General features: G+C 38.7%; 1 protein-coding gene across 2 annotated transcripts in view; it reads right to left on the reverse strand.

Moving 5' to 3' along the window:
- The window catches only part of KLHL1 (kelch like family member 1), a 262,467-nt gene that overhangs the window by 147,678 nt on the left and 88,044 nt on the right, over positions 1 to 26,745 (reverse strand). For both annotated transcript variants that reach the window (XM_020797248.3, XM_072994740.2), the window contains exons 3-4: positions 25,615 to 25,751; positions 5,080 to 5,276 (exon numbers count right to left, since the gene is read on the reverse strand). In XM_020797248.3, the coding sequence (XP_020652907.3) occupies positions 5,080 to 5,276; positions 25,615 to 25,751 (334 nt within the window). The remainder of the gene's footprint in view (positions 1 to 5,079; positions 5,277 to 25,614; positions 25,752 to 26,745) is intronic.

Genomic DNA, 26,745 nt, shown 5'->3' on the forward strand with positions numbered 1-26,745 from the left:
AACAGAAGGACCTGCTACTTCACTTACATTCTTAGGAATCGAATTGCACACTAGACAGCAGGCATCTAGGTTGCCAGATGACAAACTAGATGCCCTTAGGGGATGAATTCGGCTCCTGTTATTGTGCAAGAAAGTGACTCTGAAAGAGCTCCAAGAGATTGTAGGTCATCTGAATTTTGCATGTAGGGTTATTGCTCCAGGTCACACATTTTTACGACGTTTGTGTGAGGCTATGAAGGGATTTTGCACCCTTTTCACAGAACTAGAGTCACCAGAGGTATGAAGCAGGACCTCCAGGTGTGGAGCCAGTTTTTAGAGGAATTTAATGGTGTATATTTCTGGAGGTCTGAAATGCAACTTAAGTCGGTTAAGGTTCAGACTGACGTAGCAGGCTCATTAGGTTTTGGAATTTATTTTAAAGGGAGATGGTGCGCCGGGCTTTGCCCAAAAGAATGGCACCAACAAGGTACCACCAGGGATCTCACTTTTTTAGAATTTTCCCCAATAGTAGATGTCTTGTGGCTGTGGGCGCATGAATGGGCTAATTCTACAGTATGCTTCTGGTGTGACAATCAGGCCATGGTTCACATTGTGAACAACCTCACATCATGCTCAGAATATGTTATGGCACTGGTGTGTGCACTTGTGCTACGTGCCTTAAACTTTAACATTCTAATCCAAGCAAAACACATTCCTGGTTTGGGTAACAGCTTAACTGATGCCCTATCATGCCAACAGATCACTTGGTTCAGGGAATTAGACTCAGCTGCCAGCGAGTATCCAGACAAGCTCCCGGGAGAGGTTCGGCAAATTTGTGCGATGACGCAGAGAGAGCAATAGGCTTGTCTTTAGCTCCGAGGATGCAGAAGGCATACCAGGCAGTGAGTACAGGATTTCAGGCATTCAGGAGAGCCATGGGACTGGACCTCATATGGGCAGCTCCAGTCAAACACCTACAACAATTCTTAGTGTCACCTCATAGGAAAGGCTTAGCTTAGCTCCAGGTTCCCTCAAAGGCAGGTTATCAGCTCTAGCTTTTTACACTAGGATACACGGGTACAAGGATTAAGCATTCAATCTTCGTATCATGAAAATGATCAAAGGTTGGAGTAAGGAAAAGGATCGGGTTAAGGACTCTAGGACACCAATTTCCCCGAGTCTATTGAAAAAAAATTGTCTGCTGTGGCCTTCTATTGGCAGAGATGTATATGAAGCTACACTGTTTAATATGGTGGCATTATTGACATTCATTGGAGCACTTAGGATTAGTGAGGAGGTAGCATCAGGTAAGGAAGATGTATCAAGATTGGCCTTACAATGGCACGATGTAACTCTAGAGCAGGAATAGTGCTGGATGTACAATAAGAGATACTGCATTACCCTAGGTAGAAAAGCTGGAGTTTCAGTGCTGAGAAAATGTGATATTCCTACAAGTGCAGCCTCCATAGAAGACATGTGGGCTCTGAATAACAAAATGCATAACAAAATCTCCAAAGCTATCAAAAAAAAGACAATTCCCTTCATATGTTTTCAAAATTTTCTTAAGATTCCCCATAAAAATTTTTCTGGCCTGGATTTTGCAGATACTGTTCCATTATGTATGCTAACAATTGTAGGTTTTATTCCATTAGTTTGCTTTTCATAGCCTGTGCTGCCTTTTACTGTATATGTTTCTTTTTAAATTTAACTAAATTATTGTATGCTAGGCATTGGTTTTTGCAAGGATCACTTTTCTGACCTGATGCTTAACCCTAACTTGTTCATGTGCAACAACTGTTCTTGTTATGGTTTCATCTTTATTATTGTCATTTGGATACCGGCCCACTGATACATGACAAGTATCCCATTATAAACATTACATTCATTTGGATATCTACTTTTGTGAAACTGTCCAAAACTATTTTGTACTCTGCCTACACTAATTAGGCACAAAATTTGTAGAAATGAATGCTGTCTTCTATATATACCTTTAATTTCCTTTCAGGCAACTTGCATAAAGCCATTTTGACAGAAAGGCATTTTTTTATCTAGGTTGAATTCCATTTCTTAAGTTGTTCTACTGAAATAGAACATTTACTATATATTTCCAACAAGCTTGTTCCTCTTCCCACACTGTGTCCAAAACCCATCTAACAGCTGCAAGTGGTTCACATTAGATTTAATATTAGGACCTTTAAAAATTTAAAAATAACGTAATATTACAATACATTAGAAAAAGAAGCTTATAGGTAATGACTGAAAGGAAACAAAATCTGTAGTCCTAGATTAAATATTTGAAAGAGCCTCAGTTCCTAAGGGTAATTGCTATTCTGAACTTCAAATAAAATGTATAATTGTAGTTGCTGAATGAGTATTAGCAGCCACTGATCTGCATGAAGTAAAGAACCTTAAAAACCCACAATTTTGTATATGAAGGGTAAAAATATGCACCATCTGAATTAGATTATACTTTTTATTTGGATTACACATATTCCTTGAAGATTATGTATTCACAAGCAGATCACTGGAAATATATCCTGTTTGGTGCATTTTAACTTTGTTATAATATAGGAAATAGAACCTATCAACAAATTCAAGCCAATAACAATCATATGCTATTTCAAGCATAGCATGTTGAATCTAGAATCTGCTTTCTGAGGAAATGAGAACTTTGTTCAGAAATTATCTGATCCAAGGTACTGAAATTTTAAATGTCCATAACATGTTACAATTTTTCTCCACAATTAAGCCTCACAGTTTCTAGGACCATGTATTAAAATCTTTATCCTTACAGATTTGTTTGTCAGCAGATAATCTTGTTTAAACATCGACATGCCAGTGCCACTTCCTGTAATGGTAATCTGGCTCAGAAAGCACAGCAGCTGCCTTTAAGGTTCTATTTATTACCACAATAATGATTGCAGTCCAAACCAGAAGCAACTGCTGTCTCGCTAGTCTTTGCTTCCCCAAGTACCGAAATGAAGACGCAGACAACATACATTTGGTATTAAACATGGGCCACACTTTATTAGCCAAATTAGATTTCCTTAAATCAAATAAAACCAAATCCATATTGAGGGGACCTGCGGTAGTGCGGGGAAATAACACCAAATAAATCCTTATATGCCAATGGGCGAGTCCCAGCCCCCAGGTTCCAGCTGTACTACCGACCGGTGGAACCTGGAAGGCTTAATTAAAACACCCCGGACCTCCAGCCATCTCCTTTAATGACTTTTTGGTCCGAAAGTGTTTCAGCGCCTCAGTTGCCTTCAGCCCTGTAATCGCACGATCCGCAGGAACTGTCAGCATTGACGCACTGTTACTTAAATATTACCAAAAGGGAAACACCGTGACGACCAGTTATTCCCGCACTACCCGCCAGTGTGACCAGAATTGTATAGGGAACAGAAAACCCGCCATCGCTGCCTTAAAAACAACTCCCCTCCGTTCCAGTGTGGGATAGGCGAAAAATCCCCCCATCCATAAGCCAATCAGGATGAAGGTCAAAAATTCCTATCCGGCCCCACAACAGGCGACCAAGAACACACTAGAACAAAAGGGGGTTGGGCGGGCGGGTGCCAGAAGCGAAAGCCCTTTGCAACAGGCCGGCGCTCCCTTAAATAGCGCCGGCCTGCGTCAGCAAAGTGACGTGGCCCCTGTTGCCTGCGCTTCCGGCACCGGAGGAAGCAAACGCGCTGCGCTTACGAGGGCGTTGCCTCGCCCCTCCAGCGCGCGAACCCTTCTAGCTTTTGAATAGTTCTTTCTCTATACTTTCAAGACATGGCTTGTAATTAATGACACATTAAAATTGTAAAATTGTGCATTACAATACCACCGAGTCCTGAAACCAAATTAACATGTTAAGGCCTTTCATTCTAAGTCTCCATTGGAATTGAAATGTTCTAGTGCACACTTCCAAACATGTTAGAGATATCTCATTCTGATTTGTATTTCTGAGTACTGTTCCTCTCTTTCATTGTTTAATGTGTTGTACTCTTCCCTCCAACAACAAAACAAAAACAGGATTCATTGCAGTGTCACACATCACTCAAAAGCAGCGCTACATCATTTCTTTTTAGATTAGATGATTACTCAGGCAGTGGACTCCCAAGGGAATCTGGTGGAAGTCTAAAGAGGCATGGCCCAAATGGTTAATTACAGTGGTGCCTCGCTAGACAGTTACCCTGCATGACAGTTTTTTCTCTAGACATTGGCTTTTTGCGATCGCTATAGCGATTCGCAAAACAGTGATTCCTATGGGGGAATTTTGCTGGCCAATGTTTGGTCCCTGCTTCGCAAATCGATTTTCGCTAGATGACGATTTTGACAGCTCCCTCTGCGCTCGCAAACAGGTGTTTTCAGGACCTAAGCTTCACAAGACAGAAATTTAAACAGCTGATCGGCGGTTCGCAAAGCGGCTTTCCTATGGCTGATCTTCGCTAGACAACGACGATTCTTCCCCATTGGAATGCATTAAACAGGTTTCAATGCATTCCAATTGGGAAAATGCTTTTCGCTAGACAATGAGTTCGCTAAACAGCGATTTCAGTGGAATGGATTATCATCGTCTAGCGAGGCACCACTGTAGTTGCTTGTTGTTTTTGATTTTTAAAAAAGTAAATTGCATCACTTTAGCATTTTAGCGGAAACTACAAATATATAAAGCTAGAGTATGTGAAAACAATATGTAACTGTGTATAATGATTTTGCCCATTTAATTTTTTAAAATATTAAATATTAGTGAAATTTGCAAAAAGGCCAGAAGTCTTATCCAGGAAGCAATTCAGAAGACACAGCTGTGTGGTTAGGTTGTGTAGTTCATTGCACAGTCAAGCATATAATGTAAAGTTGTACTGCAGGCATAACTTTACTTGATGGTAAATGTGATACAATTTCAGACAATGTATCATTAATTGTGCAACCTTAAAGACTGTAGTTCTTATGTACAAATGCAGATGCCACACAATTATCTGATTATATCCTAAAGCAATAGTGTAAAATAAAATATTCATAGAAAGCATTTGAATTATAGAAAACCCCCATTCATTTACATGTTTTGAATATTTCTATATGTGGCAAGATTTATTGGAACTGCCTTACCATAGTATAGTTGTGAGCAACCTTCATAAGCTCTGTGCATCCTTGAGCATCTGCAAACGCTCGGATTCCCAAACAATTAGATGGATGCAAAAGCTTAACGAGGAAATGGCAACAGACTTCAACTACTTGAGGGAGCTGAAGAAGACATGCAGCTGCCAGAAGGTTTTCAATGGTATCTTCCTTCAATTCCAAGCAACCTGTACATATAAAAAATTAAGACACAGATGGAATATTTTTACCTTTTTAACCAAACTGTTTCAACTGTCATTGTAACAAACAAGCATGGGAAAAATCGTCAACCATCATGATAACAAATGAAAAGCAAACTTTACACAAGTCATAATGCCTTGATATTAAAAATTTGTAATATTGCCTCTCTATCTCTGCACTCCCTAATTAAGCATTTCTTTCTTAGGCAACAGTGGTATTGCACAGCTGGCTCACGGCAGTACTGAAGAATCTGGCATAGAATATTACTTAATGATGAATTATATTCTATTATGATATAAATCAAATATTTCAGGTTAGGAGAGATCTGTTCCTGCCTGATCTCTATTCTGATGGTTCCCCCCACCCCAGCAACTGATAGCCAGGGGAAGAATGGGACATGACACTTTTGATTTAATGTTCAGATTTTAAAGTTGGGGCTAAATGCATTCAAAAGCATGTACAGTGGTGCCTTGCAAGATGATGTTAATTCGTGTTGCAAAAATCGGTTAAGCGAAAATATCGTCTTGCGAAATGCGTTTTCCCATTGAAATACATTGAAAACCTGATAATCCATTCCAATGGGAACGGATTGTCATCGTAAAGTGAAAATTGCCATAGAAAACATTGTTAAGCAAAACGCGGTTCCCAAGTGAAGACAGCCATCTAACGAAACAGAGACCATTAAAAGACTCGTATAGCGAAGCAAACCAAGCTGTCAAAAACATCGTAAAGCAAAAAACAGGGACCTAAAATTTAACCGTCTTGTGAGGTAAGGTCCCTAACATCATAAAGCGAAAATCGCCCATAGGAAACATAGTTAAACGAAGTGCAAGATCGCTCTGAAAATCTCATCATAAAGCGAATTCATCGTTATGCGAAGCAATAGTCTTGCGAGGCACCACTGTACTTGCTAAATCACCTTACAGTTTGAGCTTGTGTATGTTCAGTGAGGTATTTTTTGCTGAAGTATGACTCCAACATATCAGTGATGATTTGATGCAAGTGCACTTCCTTCTGTTAACAACAGTCAATAAAGTTGGATCATAATACCCAGTTTGAACAAGTGATCCAGAACAATTAAGAGTGAATGTTTATCTCTTTGTGTCCTTGTCTGTCAGTTTCATAGTACCAAAACTGCAGTACCTGAAACCTGGCATGAAAATTGAGGGAACCTTGAAGATTTAATTTTAAATTAATTTTATTTAGTTTGTAAAATTCACTTTTTAATTTTAATTAAGTAAACACTGGCCAAACCCTGCTGAATAAATTATAGCTGTATAGGTGTAATGATGTCACCAGTAGGAAGAGATTTTTGGTAATTAAAAATTCCCTGCTGTACTCCCAGGGGTTGCCTGACTCACCTAAAATGAGAATCATTGCAGGTGAATTCCAGGTGAGTCAAATGACCCTTGAGACTGAATCAGGAACTTTTTAATTGCCTGCAATTTCTTCCCCCAGTCAAATTATTACTCTTACACACTTGTAATTTTACTCAACATGATTTAGGTTATTGCCTTTTATTTACCCACTCTTCTATTGCTATTATGTGCTGTCAGAACCAAATTACAGCAACTCTACGAGGGCTTTCAGGATGAGATATATATGGAATGGTTTCATAAGTTCCACAACTCCTGCAAGTTTCCATGGGGATTCGATCCCAGACCTCCTAAGTCCTAGTCTGTCACTCCATCCACTACCGGGTAGGGGGGCACTGGAGCAAGCCAAACCTGTGAAGATGGCTGCAGCCTTTTTACAGTGTGCATGAATATATATTTTCCTCCAATTTTAATTTAGTTTCAGACTTTTTGTCTTGAAATTTTTAGTTCCTGCATTTGTTTTTATGCCCTTTTAATATTTCTTTTTGCGTCTTAAAATTCGCTTGCAACTAAATCATTACATGTTACTTTTTGGGGGGCATTTCATTTTCTTGGAATTTAATATTGTTTTCAGGGGTCATTGGATTTAAGTGTCTCAAATAAATAAATAAATAAATAAATAAATAAATAAATAAATAAAATATATCACCGCGGGGAGGGGGGCAATGATAACTTCCTCAATGGCTCAAGGGGGCGTTTCTTTCAAAAAGGTTAAGAACCACTGCACTACATCACACTGGTTATAAATTCCTATTGAAACCATTAAGAGTCTCTCCTCTTCATAGAAGAGCATGTAAACCCCCCACTTTTTAAAAAAAGACAACTCCCAGAAACCACCAACCAGCACGGATACCAAAAGCTGTAATTGAAAAATTTGGGAGATCTGGAACTTGCATTTTTTACAAGACTTCTAGCCAGGTCCACATAGTGGCCTCCTCAACAGCTGAAGTCTTCAAACAGCTGAGGAAAAGAGATAAATACAGAAAGGAAACAGCTTAATGATTGAGGAGTGAGGTGGAAGTGACAAAAAAGAAAGAAAGAAAATGAGGGAGAAGAGAAACAGCTGAAGGAAAGAGTACAAGGATGGAGTGGGAGCTAAGACTACATATCATACTTAACTACATCCTCCTCATTAGTGAGTCAAATAAGCTTACTATATTAGTATTTCTGGAGCAAAATACTTTGGCATGGATGGAAATAATTATAAGAATTCTTCAAACAAATTAGGCAGGTTCAGCAGGCCAATGTGATATACATTTATAGTGTTGGACTACAACTCAGGAGATCTGGGTTCAAATCTCCACTTGGGCACAGTATATTCTGGCATTATTCCAGTGAGACAATGTGGTATACATGGCTCTCTTTCCTTTCATTCATCCTGAAATAACTGAAGGGTACCTAGAGAACTTTGTGGCCAAATGGTGAAAACGCATGTTTGCTGAGTCCAACACTATAACAAGAGGAGAATATTTCACACACACCCAGACCTGCCAAACCTCCTCACTTTGTCTGAATATATATATTTTTACACATAAATTTAACACACACACACACATTTCCTGTCTCTGTGATCCACAAGGACCACCAAAATTACAAAACATGGAAGTGACCAGAAATCTTGTTTTAGATATGTACTTTGAAGTTTTAAACAACAAAAGGAGACCTTATGACCTATTTAAAAGGTGCATTGCTTCCAATGAAGGATTCTAACCAGGAGTAGCAATTGTCCCTACACATACACACATACAAACCAAGGGAAAACATTTTCCTTTGCTAAGGAGAAGGGAAGTTTCATGGGATCATATCCCACAAAAACAACCACTGAGATGCTGCACTATTTTCCCACCCTGCATAGACAGCTCATGGCTGAAGCAATGGAAGCCACTTACCTGAAATTATGGAGTGAGCTGCCCCTGTCACCTTGTCTTACAAAAATATTTTCCACACATTTAAGTAGTTATATTCTACAGTACAGTATATTTATAGTTGTAGTGATGCATTTGTGTGCCAGCCCAAAATTAAGTATTATATTACATTATTTTTGTTGTTACTTGAAGGATAAAGGTTTTGGTAAAACCTGATGCTTTACTCTTTTGACCGTGTCTAAGTTGCACTGGCCATGTGACCACGGAAGATTGTCTTCGGACAAAACGCTGGCTCTATGGCTTGGAAACGGGGATGAGCACCGCCCCCTAGAGTCAAACACGACTGGACAAAAATTGTCAAGGGGAACCTTTACCTTTATCTTACCTTACAAACACACGTGGTCCACAATTCCAACTAAATGAGCAGTGATTAAGATTGCAATCTATGCAATCTACTATATTCATAATCCCTACATAACTCTTATTCCTACATTACTCTTTACAGTATTAAAGAGGGATTATAAAATAAATTATGTGGTTCTTCTATTTGTTATGCTTTTCACAAGTTCTATTTGTTTATGTCTCCATTCATTTGAATTTTGTTCATTTTAATTTCATTTATATTAGTTAACTCATTTTTGTTTTTATCCTGATTTCAAGAGAAAAGCTTGATTCTGCTATTTGTATCTCCAAGACCTTCCATCCACAAAGCATTGCATTTGCTTCCACCAAGGCTAACAGATAAATTCAGATGAATTAGACAATGCCTCCTAATTTTCTATAAGAGTAAGAAAATATGCATCCTATAAACTTCTTATTGATAAGAGTGGGAGAACCAGATACTCTTCTGTTGTCTGAGTCCTCCACCAACATTTTACAAGCATTCTACCACTCTGCTGGAGTATCATAACTGCTAAATTGCAAACAGACCGAGAAGGGGTATTGGCTTTAGATGCAGTCAATAAATGTACCCAATCCACTGCTTTCAAAGGGAGTACTAGATGCTTTTCCACTGGAAAAGAAAGATATGTATTAAATAAGTTGACAAGATCTACTAGATGTGATTTTAAAATGTAAGCTATTGAGCATTTATAGATGTTCCTAAATTTGTCTCTGTATTTGACAATCAGTGTGTAATAATTTGATTTTAATCTGGTCACTGTGGGAACAATTGAAGGTATAGAAACAAAAGTAAAGTAGAAACGTAACAAACTTCATCTAAGACTTTATTATTTTAAAAGGCTTCTGTGGCTTCTCAATGCAAAAGAAAATCTCTAGCCATCTCAAAAATCAACTCCTTTAGTTATTTGGCTGTAAACTGAGGCAAAGACAACACATCCCCCAATTTAAAAGGAAAGGGAAGTTTGCCAAAAGCTCTTTGTTTCACTGTTTGAACTTTAAAAGGGAGAGTAAGAAAAACTCAGAGCCCCAATTTTCAGCATCTTCTCAAAAGGAGCTTATCAATCTGCTGTTTAAAAACAAAAAAACTTATTCTGCTACCAAATTTGTGGGAATAATTGAAGGCACAGAGAAAAAAGTAATGTAGGAAAGTAACAGACATCTAAGACTCTTAAGAAAAACAGGACATTTCTGGTGAAATAACAAATTACTAAAACAAATAACAAAAAATAGTAAAAACACAATGCCCATAGCAAGCACACACAGTATCTGCCTTGCTCTGTTGGTCTGCATCAGGGTAGGAAGTTCTCAAGAGTCAGACAAAAGCACTTAACCCCTTTTGTACAGCCTTACCAGCAAGGAAGACAGAACTCATTGGCTCTAAAGTAGGTCACACTTCCAGGTGAGGTCCACCTCAGTTAAGACAATCACATTAACCCCATAATGACTGAAATATAGATCTTGCTCTATCCCAAGTCACCAAATCATAAATTAGGCAAATTATCACAGTGATCAGCAGTTCAGCTTTTTGCCTCTCTATTTAAAAGCATTTCAATAGAACAGATTTGGGATCAGATTGATATAATTCAAAATTAAAATATACAGTGGTGCCTCACTTAACAGGCGCCCCGTTTAACGACGAATCCGCATAGCGATGCAGATTTTGCAATCGCAAAAGCAATCGCATTGCGATGTTCCCAATGGGGAAAAATCGCAAAGCGATTTTTCCCCATAGGCCCCATTTTCGCCCAGCTGACCAGCGGGGGCTTTGGAAGGACCGCGGGGGACAGCTCCTCCACGGTCCTTCCGAAGCGCCCGCTGGTCAGCTCGCCAAAAAAGCCAGCAGGCACTTCGGAAAGAGCACGGAGGAGCCCTCCCCGTGGTCCTTCCCAAGCACCCCCCAGTCAGCTGGGTGAAAATGCCGGGGGGGGGCTTTGGGAGGACCGGAGGGGGAGCCCTCCCCCGCGGTCCTCCCAAAGGCCCCATTTTCGCACAGCTGATCGGCGGTTCCAAAATGGCCACCACGTCAAGAAAATGGCCACCCGCAGCGTTTTCGCACTGATTCCTCGCTTACGGAGGCGGCAAAAATGGCGGCCCTATGGAGGATTCCCGCTTAGCGGTGAGTTTACCCCCCACAGGAACACATTAAACGGAGGGGGTTTTCTTTCTGTATAGCGATGTTTCCGGATAGTGACGTTTTTCCTGGAACGGATTAACGTCGCTATGCGGGGCACCACTGTACTTCAGGTTGTTCCATGAGGATTTGTGAGCTCCTCACATGTGCCCTCATGTACACATCCCTCACTAATTTCTGGCACTATCACTGATTTTATATGAATTATCCTTCGTTGCTTCTACTGAAAGCAAAATACAAACAATTGTCAGAATCACTGGGGAGTGGTGGAGATGCTTCTTATCACTCCCGCACCAACTGCTTTTCCCTCTCACGCAATACCAGAACCAGGGGACATCCACTCAAATTGAGTGTTGGGAGACTGAGAACAGACAAAATACAGTATTTTTTTTTTACCCAGAGTGTTGTTAGTTTGTGGAACTCTTTGCCACAGGATGTGGTGACGGCATCTGGCTTAGACACCGTTAAAAGGGTATTGAGCAGATTTCTGCAGGAAAAGTTCATCACAGGTTACAAGCTATGATGGGGATTTATAATCTCCAGGCTTAAAAGGAAGGTACTTTTATTCTCTGGTAAAATACAAATGTCATGTCAGGGTTCCTGTACAGATTTGGATCAATGCATGGTAAGGGAAAGTGACAGAAAGCCTAACTTCTTTCCCCATAATTTCATATCATATGATTACAGCTCACTTCCCTCACTACTGACAATTGCCAGAAAACACCTCCATGCTGTCCAGCTTCAGAAAGATTCCAAGATAATAAATAAGATGGAGAGCAGAAATAGCGTTAAAGATGATATATGAATGGGATAATTTTTAAGCATGGTGTCACAGGTCCCCCCTAGTTTTTTATAAACAACCTGCCTCCACATATATATCATGCTTATCAAGACATTAATTCCCTGATAATACATAGCAGTGACCAACATTAGACCTCACAGAAAGCACAACTCATGTAATGTTACTTAGTTATTAAACTGTTTAGTAGCTTACAAGTTTATAGAAGCAAATGCCAATAAGAACCAGCACTAGCACCACTGTAGCCAACATACCTGCATCACTTACTGCACAAATAACTGCTCACACAAGTGAGTCCATTGGGCTGAATAGCAAATAACAATGACTGAGACATGAGAAAGAGTGAGTTGTCTATAGAAATGCACTTCTTTTACAGCACCTGCAGATACAGAGAGAAAATGAACAAATGGATGGATGAAGCTGATGGAGGCATAACAGGAGGAAATGAACATAAAAACATTATTAAACAGAACTAAAATAGTGCTCATAACTGGAAAGAATGAGACAGGTGTGAAATGAAAATGCCTGTATCTTCTGCAATCACTCTATATCCCACTAAAAACTCTCATCAGTGGCTGAGAAGTCTGAGAATTACAGATTCTACTCAAACAAAATCTTGAAAAGGCTGCCTGCAAGTACCCTTCAGATGTAATTGGTAATCTTTCTTCAGTTTCATCAGACTATGGTACATGTGTGTTGAAGAAATCAAATAAAAGAACTGTGAATATTATTACACTGAGAATACTTGGAACATTTTTTAAAAGTGTATAATCTCATTCTATTTATATGCATTTCATGATTGAGAACAGATCCTGCCCCTCCTCTGTATGACAGCCTTTCAAGTATTTGAAAAGTGCTATCATATCTCCCCTCACTCTTCTTTTCTCAAGGCTAAATATGTCTAATTATCTCAGTCTTTCCTCATAGGGCTTGGTTTCCAGTCCCTTATTCATCCTCTTTGCCCTACTCTGAACTTGCTCCAATTTACTGTCATCTTTCTTAAAGTGTGGTGTCCAGAATTGGACACAGTACTCAAGATGAGGCCTAAACCAATGCTGAAGAGAGGAAAACTAGTACCCTGTGGGATTTGGGGATTTTAGTTTTTTTAACACAGCCTAAAATAGTATTTGCCTTTTATAGACAGATCACAGTTGGCTCATATTCATCTTACAATCTACAATGATTCCAATATCCTTCACGCTTATAGTGTTGCTGATCCAGGTATTCCCCATCTTGCAATTGTGTGTTTGTTTTGTTTTTCCTAGGTGCAGTACTGTACTTTGCATTTATCCCTGCTGAATTTAATTCTGTTGTTTTCAGTCCAGTGCAGAAGGTTATCTAGATCATTTTGAATTTGGAAATGAAAGTGAAGTGGTTTGTAGCAAAAGCCAACTCTTCAGAAAATCAGCAGCAAATTCTGGTATTGTGGGAGAGTGTGAATATAAATGAGAGTTCGTCGTGGCTCATGACTGTCTACAGACTCCTTTTAATCTCTTTCACTCTCTTTTCCTGCATATGCCAAGCCAGCATCATCTCCAGAGGGTTGCACACACACTCCTTTTTTGGTAACAGTCCTGTTTTAATAGAAATGATATTAAAAAGTTGAGGGAGAAAAAAGAGCAGGGTTCTGCTGCAGACTGATGGAGTAGAAATAAATAATATATAAATAAGGACGAGGAGAGTATAACTACAAGCAGTGGTGGTTCTTGCAAGGCAAGTCAGCTACACTCTTCCCTGTCTCCTTCTCTGTGCATTCTTCTTTTGGCACCCAAGGGAAGAGAGTGAGGGGGAGACTAATTACTATATGTAGTTGGTCTTCTCCTACTGAGAGCATTCCCCTACCTCAACAGAGGAAAAGTGCAGTGGTGAAATATTGAGATACAGGATCAAATATGTACTTTGGTCAAAAGCACACATATTTAGAGGCAAGTCCCATGGATTGGGGGGGATTCCATCACTTAAGCATTCTTAGTATTTTAGCTTTGAGCTTGTTTTACCAGATATAAATTTAAAAGAAAAAAACCCAGTGCAAATAGGCGTCTTCAGAATGTTCTGGATTTCTTCCTAAATTGTGTTCCAACTGGAATTTGTATTTTCATATGAACTTTTGTTTCACCTCTGAGGATAAAGCTGTCAGCAGCTAATTCTATCAGCTTTAACTGGGTGTCAGATAATTTAAGAAAGAAGAGGAAGGTTCGTTGTGCAGTTATTTAGAAGCTGAGTCATGGCAACTGGACTGCACCAGATAACCTCACCTGGATGACTGAGAATCTTTACAAATAATTCTTTGTGTGGGCTTCCAAATAGAGATAGGCACGAATGACATGTTAGCAGTTTGTGGCAGTTCATCCTTTGGATGAACAGGAGTTTGACAGGTCCCAGTCCTTCTTTCTTCAGTGGGTGCCCTATCAGAGGTAGCACCCCAGCTTCCCTGCCCCACCTCCTCAGGGTGCTGCCTCTGAGTGGGCACCCACCATGGGAGGCAGGGATGGGAATTACTGAACACCTATTCATCCAAAGGATGAATCAGAACAAACGGTCAGATCAGTGGTTCATGCCATTCTCTATTTCCAAGCAGAAAGTTTAATGGAATATTGTCAGAGATTAAAACCACACAAAACCTGCATTTGGCCAAGAGTCACTGTTAGAGGGACATTTTTAAGTGTGGGAGACATCTGTGCTTTCAAATTGCCTTCTAACTAATAGAAAAATATATTACAAATAAATAAATAAATAAATAAATAAATAAATAAATAAATAAATAAATAAATAAATAAATAAATAAGAAAAACAATCAATCACTCGATAAACAGTACATTTGAACTCTCAAAAATATTCCTTTTGCCTATCTTTTCTTCTTCTCACTGAATATGATTACAGTGGTGCCTCGCATAGCGAGGTTAATCCATTCTGGATTAACCTTCGCTATGCTGAAGCATCGCTGAACGGGGCAGGGATTTCCATTGGAACGCATTAAACATGGTTTAATGCGTTCCAAATGGGCCAAATACTCACCATTCAGCGATGCTTCAGGATGGCCGGCAGCCATTTTCGCGCCCTTGCCTCGCTTAACGAGGGCGCGAAAACGCTGCGCGCGGCCATTTTGGGCCATTTCCAGGCTTCCGGCGGCCATTTTGGCCGCCGAACAGCTGATCGTCGGGATTCGTTTTGCGAAGATCGGTAAGCGAAACGCTTACCGGTCTTCGCAAAGCGAATTTTCCCCTATTGGAAAAACGTTGAGCGATCGCATTAGCGATCCGAAAAAACGGATCGCTATGCGATTTCGTCATTATACGGTGCGCTCGTTAAGCGAGGCACCACTGTATATGCCAAAAATATATTTGGAAAAATCATGATCCTAACTCCCATGAAGAGATACCACGGATGGCAAAGTCTCTCTGCTTCAGCCTCCACATACAGGATGGCAACAGAGCCAGAGATGGCAAAGGCCATGTGCTCTTTCTCTTCATGTTAAATAAACATGCTTCTTGATGGACTGAATGTTGTCTCCACAATGCCAGCAGGGACTCTTTGCCTGCCCTTCCTGAGAATATTTGGCTGGTTGGGGGCAGGACTTGTTGAGCCTTGTTCCAGGCTCACCCACCCCCAGTATCCATTGATTGTGGCAACCCACCCACCTGCCCTGCATCCAGTTTAGCATATGTGGTCACTTCGGGGCCAGATAGGAATTTTCGGCTGGCATTAACAGATCGACATTACCAGATTGACATTTGTATGCAGGTGAGTTTTTGCCTATCCCATACTGGTTACCCATGGGACGTACTGGGCAGACTGAGTGAGGGGGGGCATTTTAAATAGGTCACATGGTGGTAGTGTGAAATGGAAAGTCAGCTTTAGTGAGTTCTCTATAGGTATACTGGATGCTTTTCGCACAGCGTTGCAACAACTTGGATCCTGAGATTTGCTTGCCTTGATAAGGAGTGTCTATGGAACCTGACCTGGCTGCTGGCTGTCCATCATAAGGAGGATTGGACAGTTGGCGACTGGCTAGGGACCCTCAATTTTAGCCAGCCAGGTACGAGCTGTCTGGGGACTGCTCGGACCAGGGGCATGGGATTCACCCATTAGGGGTTAGGAAAGGGGTAAGAGGTATCCTGGAGCTTGTCCCAGGAATAAAAAACATGTTCAGGTCCTCTGTAGGTTGAGGGTGGAAAATGTATAGTTAATAAAGTGGCCCTAGTTAAATCTAATACATGTGTCTGTCTCTTTATTTTGGAAATGAGTGGGCAATAGGGCAATGAAAAAAGAAGATAATTGCTTCTATTGCTCCTATATTGTTAAGGGCTGTTATACTGTTTTATAATATTTTATACCATTACATAACTGATGATAGTTTTATTACATCGTATCATGTTCATATTAGATCATGGTCTTGAAGACCTGGCTTAGAATTTCCTTCATTTCCTAATATGAAAAAGTTGATAAAGAAATTGAAATAATTAATTAATATTGTTTTTAATGACTGTTGTATGCTTGGACACAAAAGAAACATATTTCCATAATTAAATAACATTAAATAGAACGCCATGAAGGCTGTTTAAGATCAAAGATAAAAGTGGGGTTGTCTATGCTGAAGCATTTGTTTATAAACTGCTTGAAATATAAGACTAGTTTACAGAATGTGTCACTGCTTTCTTTTTCTTTTTCTGACAAGAACATCAGATATGTAAATGTCCTTTGAAAAATTTTCTTACCAACTTTATTGATTTTGATAATCTTGTGACAGAATGGTGATCTAAGAAGCTCCGTGTGAACATTTTTGATGGTATATAAATCATTCCCCTTTCACTTCTCTTTTAAGCCAAATACAGCTACTGTATGTCTATGATTTCAAGCCCAGTTAGAAAAAACACAAAAGTATCTACAAACGTTGTTGACTATGTTTTTATGCAGGTCTAACACAAATGATGCAATTCAAATGGTTACTTTTCACGAACATGTATTCCTGGGATAACCTGAGTCTACACAGTGAAGATTCTTGCACTGATCAGATGCTAGATAAAAAAAAAATGTCCATGCCTGTCATATAATTAAAGCAGAGCCTGGAAATAACTAATTAGAGGTAGTGCAACAAAATATAACTAGTTGCAGTTCAGGGGTGCTGCTAAATTGGATTTCAATTATATAACAAGTAGATATAAATATTTGCATGTATATGGTGAACTTTTGCACTATTCTTATAATTATTCAAATTTATACTGTTCTTTTGTCAATCCTGTTAGAAAGACCTGAAGTCTGTGTGAAATAGCTGTGAAGTCTAATCTATGTTCCTGTTGAAACATGTAAAAAAGCATCCATGCAGACATACACAAAGAATTATATGCTATCCCTCTGAAAATTATTTATTAGCAACATCAATTGTGACAAGACTGATTAGTAGAGATGCTTGAATTCAGACAATCTGTAACTGTACTTATCCTATGTTCCCAACAGAAAAATCCAGATATGTGATTCACAAATAGAAATCCGTATGCCTTAAGCATGTTGAGCAAGGTTTAGGCTACAGTGCATCCAACATGTAACATAACTGTTCAAATTAGCTAATTTTGACCTACTAGTATAGATGGCTACATAAGTGATATTTAAAAGAAAGCAAACATCAATTATGGCAATATATTACTTACACATTTGCATAACACATCCCATTTGAATTAAACTAGCAATACTAATGAAATCGCGATTTCATTTATGTTGTAATTAAAATTCTGCATAAAGTTTTCACAATAAAATAATATAAACTAATACTATTATAGCAAGGGAATGTTTTAACACATTTTAATGCAAAAATATTTTAAAAATTAATGGAATTAAAAAAACCAGTTATCACAAAAATTATAATATAAACAAATTTATGTACTATATTTACATATATATTTCTTAACTCTTCTTTTCCCAGTTTTAACTTGTTCTTTGGCAACTTTAATTACATACTGAAGTTTTAATTTGTTTACCTGAAGATACTACAAGATTGGGGAAACATTTAACATTTCATTATCAATCAATGCTTGCCATTTGGCAGTTTATTTTTCTATTTCTCTTCCTAATAACTACCTTATACAAATAACGGTTTATTTGAGCAAACTATCAATTTAGTACATAGCCTGATATTTTGATGGTAAACATGTAAGTTTATGAAATCCCCATTTATTTACATACTTCACTAAACACAGTATGTTTCTAAAATTACCTTAGTATATTCATGAATATAAGGTACTAATTAGGCACTACATTTTATTCATTAGCATCTTTCAGTGCTACATAATATCTGGTGTGTGTTGGGTTGCTGCGTTGCATTTTTTCATGCTGTTTCTTTGTTCTTCAATTTGTTTTGTTTAATAGGTTTAATGATGCTTTTTTGTTTTGATTGCCTTATCACGCTTGCTCTGCAAGACTATGTACAGTGGACCCCCAACTTACAGATGGCTCGACTTACAGCCTTTTCGAGTTACAGACTTCTCTGGCTGCAAAATTTAGGTTCGACTTGCAGCCAGAGAATCGACCTATAGATCGGGAGGAAAAAAACCTCAAAATGGAACAAAAATGGCTGGTTATGGATTAATCGGTTTTCAATGCATTGTAGGTCAATGGAGACTCGACCTACAGACTTTTCGACCTGCAGCCACTGTTCCAATATGGATTAATTCCTTATGTCGAGGCTCCACTGTAGTAGTAACAATATTTGGGCTTCCATGAATTCCTAGATGCAAAAACAGGTGCAGTAATCAATGTAACAAACTCAACCTACCTTGTTGGGAGTTAAGCATAGCTGTGAATCTGCAGGAGATTAGAAGGAACAAAGTAGCCAACAAAAGGAAACCTTTCAGAAGTAAAATCCAGGTTTTCTTTTCTGAAGCTCCTCCATTGGTGTTTCCCCTGAACTTTCCCACTCATACTGGAGGGGAGGGGGTGTTACTTAATTTGCTTATTCAATTTTTCATTTATTTATTTCATTTATATATCTCCCATCTAGCCAATCACTATTCTGCACAGGGTACAGCAAAAAAAAAAAAAAAACACCATAAATTATATGATTAATATAAATACTAGACAGTACCACAAATAGAAAAAAAAGACAAGATAGTAGGTAATAAGCATTACAAATCATAAATTCTTATTTCTCACAATAGCATTATACCTGATCTTTCTGGTATTGTTTTTCTCTGAGATCACTGTATTATCTTTTTCACTGTTGTTTCTATTCTGTCTCAAAATCACTGTTTCCATTTCTTTTTGTGATGTTCAGTCTGTAAATGTAGAAGGCCTCCCAAAAGCATTGTTTTCACTTTCTTCTGTTATTTTTATTGTTTCTTTTGATATGGCTGTTTTTTTCATTTAACTCCATACTTTCCATCCAGGTAGAAACTGTATCACTTTCTACTTGAATGGTTTGTTTTAGTGTCCTTGGGTAATTCTTCACAATACACATGGGTGGCATACAGAAAAAGCGGGTTAATTACGTCCATTCTCTCTTCATTTTCATGTATTTCTTGAACTAAACTGCAGTACAATATTCTTCTTTAATTGATACACTAGGAACTCTCACTGTCTTTTGATGCTTTTAACTTAATTCAAAGAGCACACCACCTCTTCCTTCTTCCCTCTCAGTTCAAGATTTTGCCAGCTTTTTCAGTAATAAGATTCATACCATTTGTTCTACTTTTCCACTGTTGTTTCTCCTCCACTGCCCATTTAACTTGTTCCTTCTCCCTCTTTTGTTTTCTCAAACATTTCTTCTCCTTCAATAAGAAATCTCTCCCATTTGTAGCCCTCCCCCAATCCCTCCCCTTTGATCTAGTCTCATCTCATCTTTTGCTTTCTTCTCTCACACATATTAATACTTCTCTCTCTTCTGATTTATTTCCATCAGCATATAAACATACTACATTCTTAAAACATTTCTTGATACTTCTCTAATTATTGAGTACTTTCTTTCTTGCTTTCCTCTTATAAATTTTTAGAGAAAGCTGGATGTTTTCATCACCTGAATCTTCTTTCTTTAATTTTGATCCTGGATCATCTATGTTCTAGGTTCCATAGAATTACAGAAATATAATTCTGTAAAAGACCATAAGGGCATCAAGTCCAACTGTCTAATGAAGTAGGAAATCCATAGCTAAAGCATCACTAAGAGGTGGCTTAAAAACAACCAATGAAATGAAGTCCACCACCCTCTAAGGCAGTCCATTCCATTGTCAAACATCTCTTACTATCAAGAAGTTCTTCCTGATGTTAAGGTGAAATCTTCTTTCTCATAATTTGAATCCATTACTTGGGGTCCTAGCCTCTGGAACTACAGGAGGCAAAGCTGCTGCATCTTTGAAATGGAATTATTGTGCTCTGTTGCTTTTAAATGTGTTTTAGTATTGATTTTTTTTTATGGGGTCCCCATCTGGATAGAGGCTGTAAACCACGACATTGACTCCATTGCCGCTGTCTTCTTTAGAAAGATCTTAGGTGTTCCCAATATGATTCGCCTCTCCACCATGGTACTTGAATTGGGAACCCACCTTCCTTCTACTCTTGCCTGGGTCACCACTTTCAAATACTGGCTCCGTATCCATCTCCACTCTAATTCCAATTCTCTTCTCTTTGATCTTCTTAGTGATTCCTACACTTCGAACTGGTTTAAACTGATTGACTCCAAACTTCTATCCCTAGGACTGAACTTAGAATCCCTTTTCGACCTGGGATTACAACAGGCCCATTCCTTGATCAAACACAAACTTTGGCAGCTTGAGTTTGAGTCACTTTCAGCTGACTTAAACCCCACTTGTTCTCCCCTTTTTTTCAGTCTTCCTCCTTCCCTAGGACGGCCTTCTAACTATTTCTCTTCACTGACCAACCCTGGTCAGAGAAGAGCATTTATGTTAGCTCGCCTCAATATCTTCCCTTCGGCGGTTCATGCAGGCCGATTCGCTAAGATCCCCCGTGCAAATAGGCTCTGCTTTTTCTGTCATACCCTCCCAGATTCCCTGGACCATATTTTATTTCATTGCCCGGCGCATTCATCTCTGAGAAAGCTGTTTCTCGAACCGTGGCTTTCTCTTTTGCCCAACTCCCTATCCCTTTTCCTGAATGATTCTTGCCCGCGGATTACATCTGCCGTTGCAAGATATCTTTTGGAAATTTCCAATTTAACCCATTACCTATGATACTATTTGTTGAGTGTATCTCCTATTTTATGTTTACTCTGATCATCACTTGGCTTGTACCCATGTTTTGTTGTTGTCCGTTTATATGCCAATAAAGGTTTCGAAATCGAAATCGTAAAAATCGTATTGATTTTTTTATTGTTTTTAATATACTTGTTTAAATTTTTTTTTAAAAAAATTATACATAATGTTTTTAGCTTTTAAATATTGTCCTTTTAATAATGAAAGCCATCTTGGGTCTTTAAAGGAGAAAGGCAGGCTAAAACTATTTTAAATAAAATAAATCAAAAAACAAACCTTTCTTATAACAATCCAAATATTTGAAGATGGCTATCATTATCCCCTTTATGGATTGCTGCCCTTTCCTGGCAAAGGGGCTTGAGTAATTTAGAGAAACTATGTGCTATGCCGTGCAGGGACACCCAAGATGAACAGGTCATAGTGGAGAGTTCCGACTAAACGCAATCCCCCTGGAGTACAAATTGGCAAAACACTCCAGTACCTTTGCCAAGAAAACTCCATGGGCAGAAACAAAAGGCCAAAAGTCAAAATACTACAACAAGATCCATTTTCCTGGACAATCCATCTGGGCATGTTTGTCCTCTCCCACAATCCTTTCCTTATCTGGCCTTTAAGGCTAGCATCCTCTATAGTTCTTATCCATACATGCTTTTCATAGACAACCTCCTTTTTATCTTTTGGCCTTGATGTCTTGGTACACAGGCCTAAATGCTCCCTCCACCCTTTCAGTACTATGCTTCTTAGAATCTCCTGTACCATTATCCTTTTTCTCTTGCCACTCCATATACCTGAAACCAGCTTCTGTAACAGTCGTCGTCGTTTAGTCATTTAGTCGTGTCCGACTCTTCGTCACCCCATGGACCAGAGCACGCCAGGCCTTCCTATCTTCCACTGCTTCCCATAGTTGTGTCAAATTCATCTTGGTTGCTTCGATGACACTGTCCAGCCATCTCATCCTCTGTCATCCCCTTCTCCTCTTGCCATCACATTTTCCTAACATCAAGGTCTTTTCCAAGGAGTCTTCTCTTCTCATGAGATGGCCAAAGTACTGGAGCCTCAGCTTCAGGATCTGTCCTTCCAGTGAGCACTCAGGGTTGATTTCCTTTAGAATGGATAGGTTTGTTCTCCTTGCAGTCCAGGGGACTCTCAAGAGCCTCCTCCAGCACCACAATTCAAAGGCATCAATTTTTCGGCGGTCAGCTTTCTTTATGGTCCAGCTCTCACTTCCATACATCACGACAGGAAAAACCATAGCTTTGACTATTCGGACTTTTGTTGGCAAGGTGATGTCTCTGTTTTTTAAGATGCTGTCAAGATTTGTCATCGCTTTCCTCCCAAGAAGCAGGCGTCTTTTAATTCCGTGGCTGCTGTCTCCATCTGCAGTGATCATGGAGCCTAAGAAAGTAAAATCTGTCACTGCCTCCATATCTTCCCCTTCAATTTCCCAGGAGGTGATGGGACCAGTGGCCATGATCTTAGTTTTTTGGATGTTGAGTTTCAGGCTGTTTTTTGCACTCTCCTCTTTCACCCTCATTAAGAGGTTCTTTAATTCCTCCTCACTTTCTGCCATCAGAGTGGTATCATCTGCATATCGGAGGTTGTTGATATTTCTTCCTTTAACAGTGATGGGCTGTAATTCTCCCCAGTGTTTAAATGTCTCTTAAAGATATATCTGCTTTCCAAGGTTTTGCGGTTTCTTCAGTTTTTATAATTTATAATGTCTGCTATGTTTCATTTTCTTGAAATATGTATTATTATTGATCATTTATTGTACTGGGTTTTTCCCTTCTCTACTTATTGTTTTACACAGTACAGTACTCTTCTCCAGGTAGAATTTTGCATTTTCATTTTTGTATAGAACCATTGCTGGTATTATATAAATAAATGATTATATATTCATAATAACAGTAAAGAGAAGGGGGAAAAGAAGTAAGAAGTACACCAGTTTGTTTCAAGTACTGTTTTTCCCTATGCAAATTATGGGCAAAAGACTGGGGCCATGATGAGGGCATAAGGTTGAAGCTCCATCCCACCCCCTGGCATAGTTTTTTGCCCACCACAGAAATAGCATGCAAGGGAGGAGATGGCCAAATATTTCAAGCTCATCTCACAGGTATACCCCAGTGTCAGAATACATATTGAATACTGACTTTGAAAAGCAAATTGTTACTTGTTCAGAGAAAGTAATATTTTCTATCTGTGGGAGGTCTGGCATTTTCCCCTGAAGGATAAGAAATGTGAATTCAGTATTCTAAATTTCAGTCTTATACATTTGCTAAGGGAAAAAAAAACTCAGAATGAGCTTAACTCTCTCCTAACATCCTTTCCACACCCTTGACTTTGCAAGATCTGAGCAGGGCTGTTAATAATAGAGCAATCATTCATAAGGTCACCATAAGTCTGAAGTAACCTGACATAACAGCAGCAACTTTCTTCTCATGCTACAAAGCAATGAGCAAAGTCTGAGATCAGGCAGAAATAACCTATGGTAAAGTATCTTCCTATGCCAGAGTGTTGTAGTGATGGGAAATGCACTTGGGAGCTCAGAGGAGGCATGCCATCATCAAAGTTGGAGATAACTACTTACAAATAAGAAAGTTACTTGCGATTACTTTCTTCCCTGATGCTAAAAGTATAACTGCATTATATTATGATTATAACTTAATGAGAGATTAGTCCTTCAGTACTGTGAGTTTTAAAGTTGCTTATATGGTTGTGGAGATTTGGCCTCACTAAGTTGTGAAGAATATCATGTAGTGCTTTGTTCTATGTGCAGTGGGAATGATATGTTCAATGGGAGGAAAGTGTGTTTTGGAACCTATGGACTGAAATTCTGTTGCTTTGTTACACATGGAAAAGGCCAATAGTGTATCATTCAGTTGCATCTAGTTGGCACTTGGTGTGATCATCAAAATCTCAGTGAGGATTCTTTCTTTGCTAGCTAGAAGCAACTGAATGTTATGCCATTTGCCTTCCACGTGTGTAACAAAGCAACAGAATCTCAGACAGGCCTGTAGGCTGCACTATTCAGTTTTGAAAGTAACCAGAGGTAATTACTTCTGAGAAACAGGGTAAGTCAAATGTAACTTTTAAAACTGAAACTATAGCACTGTTTTTGGAACTGCGAGTGTAGCTAAGTGATTTTTAATAGTAATTTGCTAAGACACGACATTTGCCAGAGAGCTAGGGTAACTCTTTGCTCTTAAAACTGATAAGAAGTACTATTTTTGTGACAGCAGCATAGAAGTCCATGGATTTAAAAAATAATAAACCAGAAATGAGCTTTTATTTTTATATTGTTTTGATGTTTAAATTGTCTTTGACCTTCCATTGAGCTTTTCAGATGCACTTATTTTTAAAAATATAAATGAATATAATTTGGTTTTAAACAAACAGTTTTTGTGTGCATGCACGTGACTACGGATTCTCTCTGAGTGCATGGTTGTGGGAAATATCAACTGCCCTGCATCAGTGTTGTATTGTTCTAGTACTGACTAGCCCACTTTCTCTCAGGTGACTTTAGTACATGAAAAGCTTACAGCTAAGCACAGAATACCACTCCTATAGCTCCCAAATCACAAGACAAAATACTGAACCCAGCCCTCTATTATGCTTAAAAGCAAGGAATATAAATAAGGCTACATTCACTAACCAACAGGATGAAGTAATGCATTTGCATTTGCCATCTGTCCCTTAACCACCAAGTCATATTAGTCACAATTTTGAATTTCTTGCTTGCCCCCAAGTGGTTTCATATTTTCAATTTAGCTGCAGACTTAATTATTTCAACATATCTTTCATGTAATTGAACATATCCTTTGCATTAGAGAGAACCATTGTTAATTTTTGTTTTTATTTTAGCAGCAATAAGAAATGATCTATTATTGACATAGATATATCCAAATTGAATATAACAATGCAAGAACCATTTGCAGCAGAGGGACCTTTGGGCAAAACACACACACACACCTCATAACACACAATCCCCAGCTCCAATGTAAGTTTGTTCACAATTTGAAAAATGTATCTTTTTCAAAACTAAAAGACCCACATTCAATTGGCCATGCTATTGGGGGATTCTGGAAGCTATATTCCAAAAAAGTAACTTTTTTTGTTTTTATTTGCTATATTTTTTTAAAAAAAATACCGAGTAGCTGCATAATCATACAGAAACCAAATTCAGTGTTGAATTTGTACAAAGGGGGCTCACAATGAAAGCAGCCACCTTTAGATCTTCGTTATAAAGGGAATAATCCCTCCAAGAAGTAATATTTGCTGCAACACATCGGACTATTTTTATGTACCTAAAATAATCCTGGGCCTTACAGTGACTCCTAGCCATTTCTTATAGTCACTCGCTCCTCTCCAATGTGCAAACAATTGCACAAAGAGCACAGCCCTGGAAGGAGAACAGAAGTCACTCCTTCCACAATTCCTAGCATCTTTTATTTCAGGTTCTACAGACTGCAGATGGTGTAATATGTCCTTGTGGTTAAAGATAGATAAACAAATGAACCAGTCTTCATTGTGGAAAATATAATGTAATGCATTACAGTACCTGTATAGGCAAACTGAACAAGATCCCAGAGTGCACTTGGGTCAATGCCTTCCATTTTGATTTCCTCTTGCTTGGCTTCACAAACATCACTTGTAAACATGGCAGCAAAGTAATCAGAAACGGAACTGAGAACAAGTCTGAAGGAAAAGAGATCACATATATATCCATTAATCTATTATATTTCACCTTATCACTGAACTGTACAGTTCTCAGTGTACTCTGCTAGAAGAAAACTGTTATGGTTTTAAGCACTTTTGAGATACATATGAAGCATGGCCATAAAGATCAAGAACACATTATTATTTCAAATACTGATATGAATCAAATTGTTATCCTTGCACTGTTACCTGAGATACAGCTTATTGAACACAGAAGGACTTGTTTCCAAGTAAGATAACTTAAAACAATAAGACAAATGAACAAAAGGTTATCATTAAAACTCCAGCACTGATTTCCATTGAATAGAAATATTTTTGGAAGTTAACAGTCCACTTTATCTGATGACACCATCTAGTTTCATGTAGGCTATCCATGTAGGGTTCACGTAGATGCAGGGAGCCACTTGAATGGAAGTTATTTAAAGTCCTATTCCATCCCCAGTTTCATTTTATAATACAGCAGTACCTCGCTTTACGAAAGCCTCAGTTTACATAATTTTCGGTTTATCAACCAAAATCCATAAAAAACAGTGCCCCAGTTTATGTTCTTTTTCTTTTTTTTCTACTGTACAAAAAGGTTTCCCCCAGGACGCATTGCACTTGGAGGTTTCTAGCACCGCCCCCATTCGTAGCATAAGCTGTGTATCGGTTTACGACATTTCCGCATGATGTCCCAGAGGACGCATTAATTTCATAAACTAAGGTACACCTGTATTTAAGTTTCAAAATTCAAAACACATGAGAACATTTAAGCAACTTACCACAATTTTAAACATTGAATCAGGCACATTACAAAAAACTTTACAACTCATTCGAGCTAAGATCATTAAATTGCAAATGTCATGTATTAACTGTATGCCAAAATGAAATCAATATTAGTGCCAGTTAGGCCTCTAAGCCAAGGTGCTACAGCCAAGAATGTTCTCCTGTCTGATTCTGCATGGCACATAGTTCTCATCAGAGGGACATGAGG

The sequence above is a fragment of the Pogona vitticeps genome, chromosome 3 (assembly GCF_051106095.1).
Source record: "Pogona vitticeps strain Pit_001003342236 chromosome 3, PviZW2.1, whole genome shotgun sequence".
In the NCBI taxonomy this organism is placed as follows: Eukaryota; Metazoa; Chordata; class Lepidosauria; order Squamata; family Agamidae; genus Pogona; species Pogona vitticeps.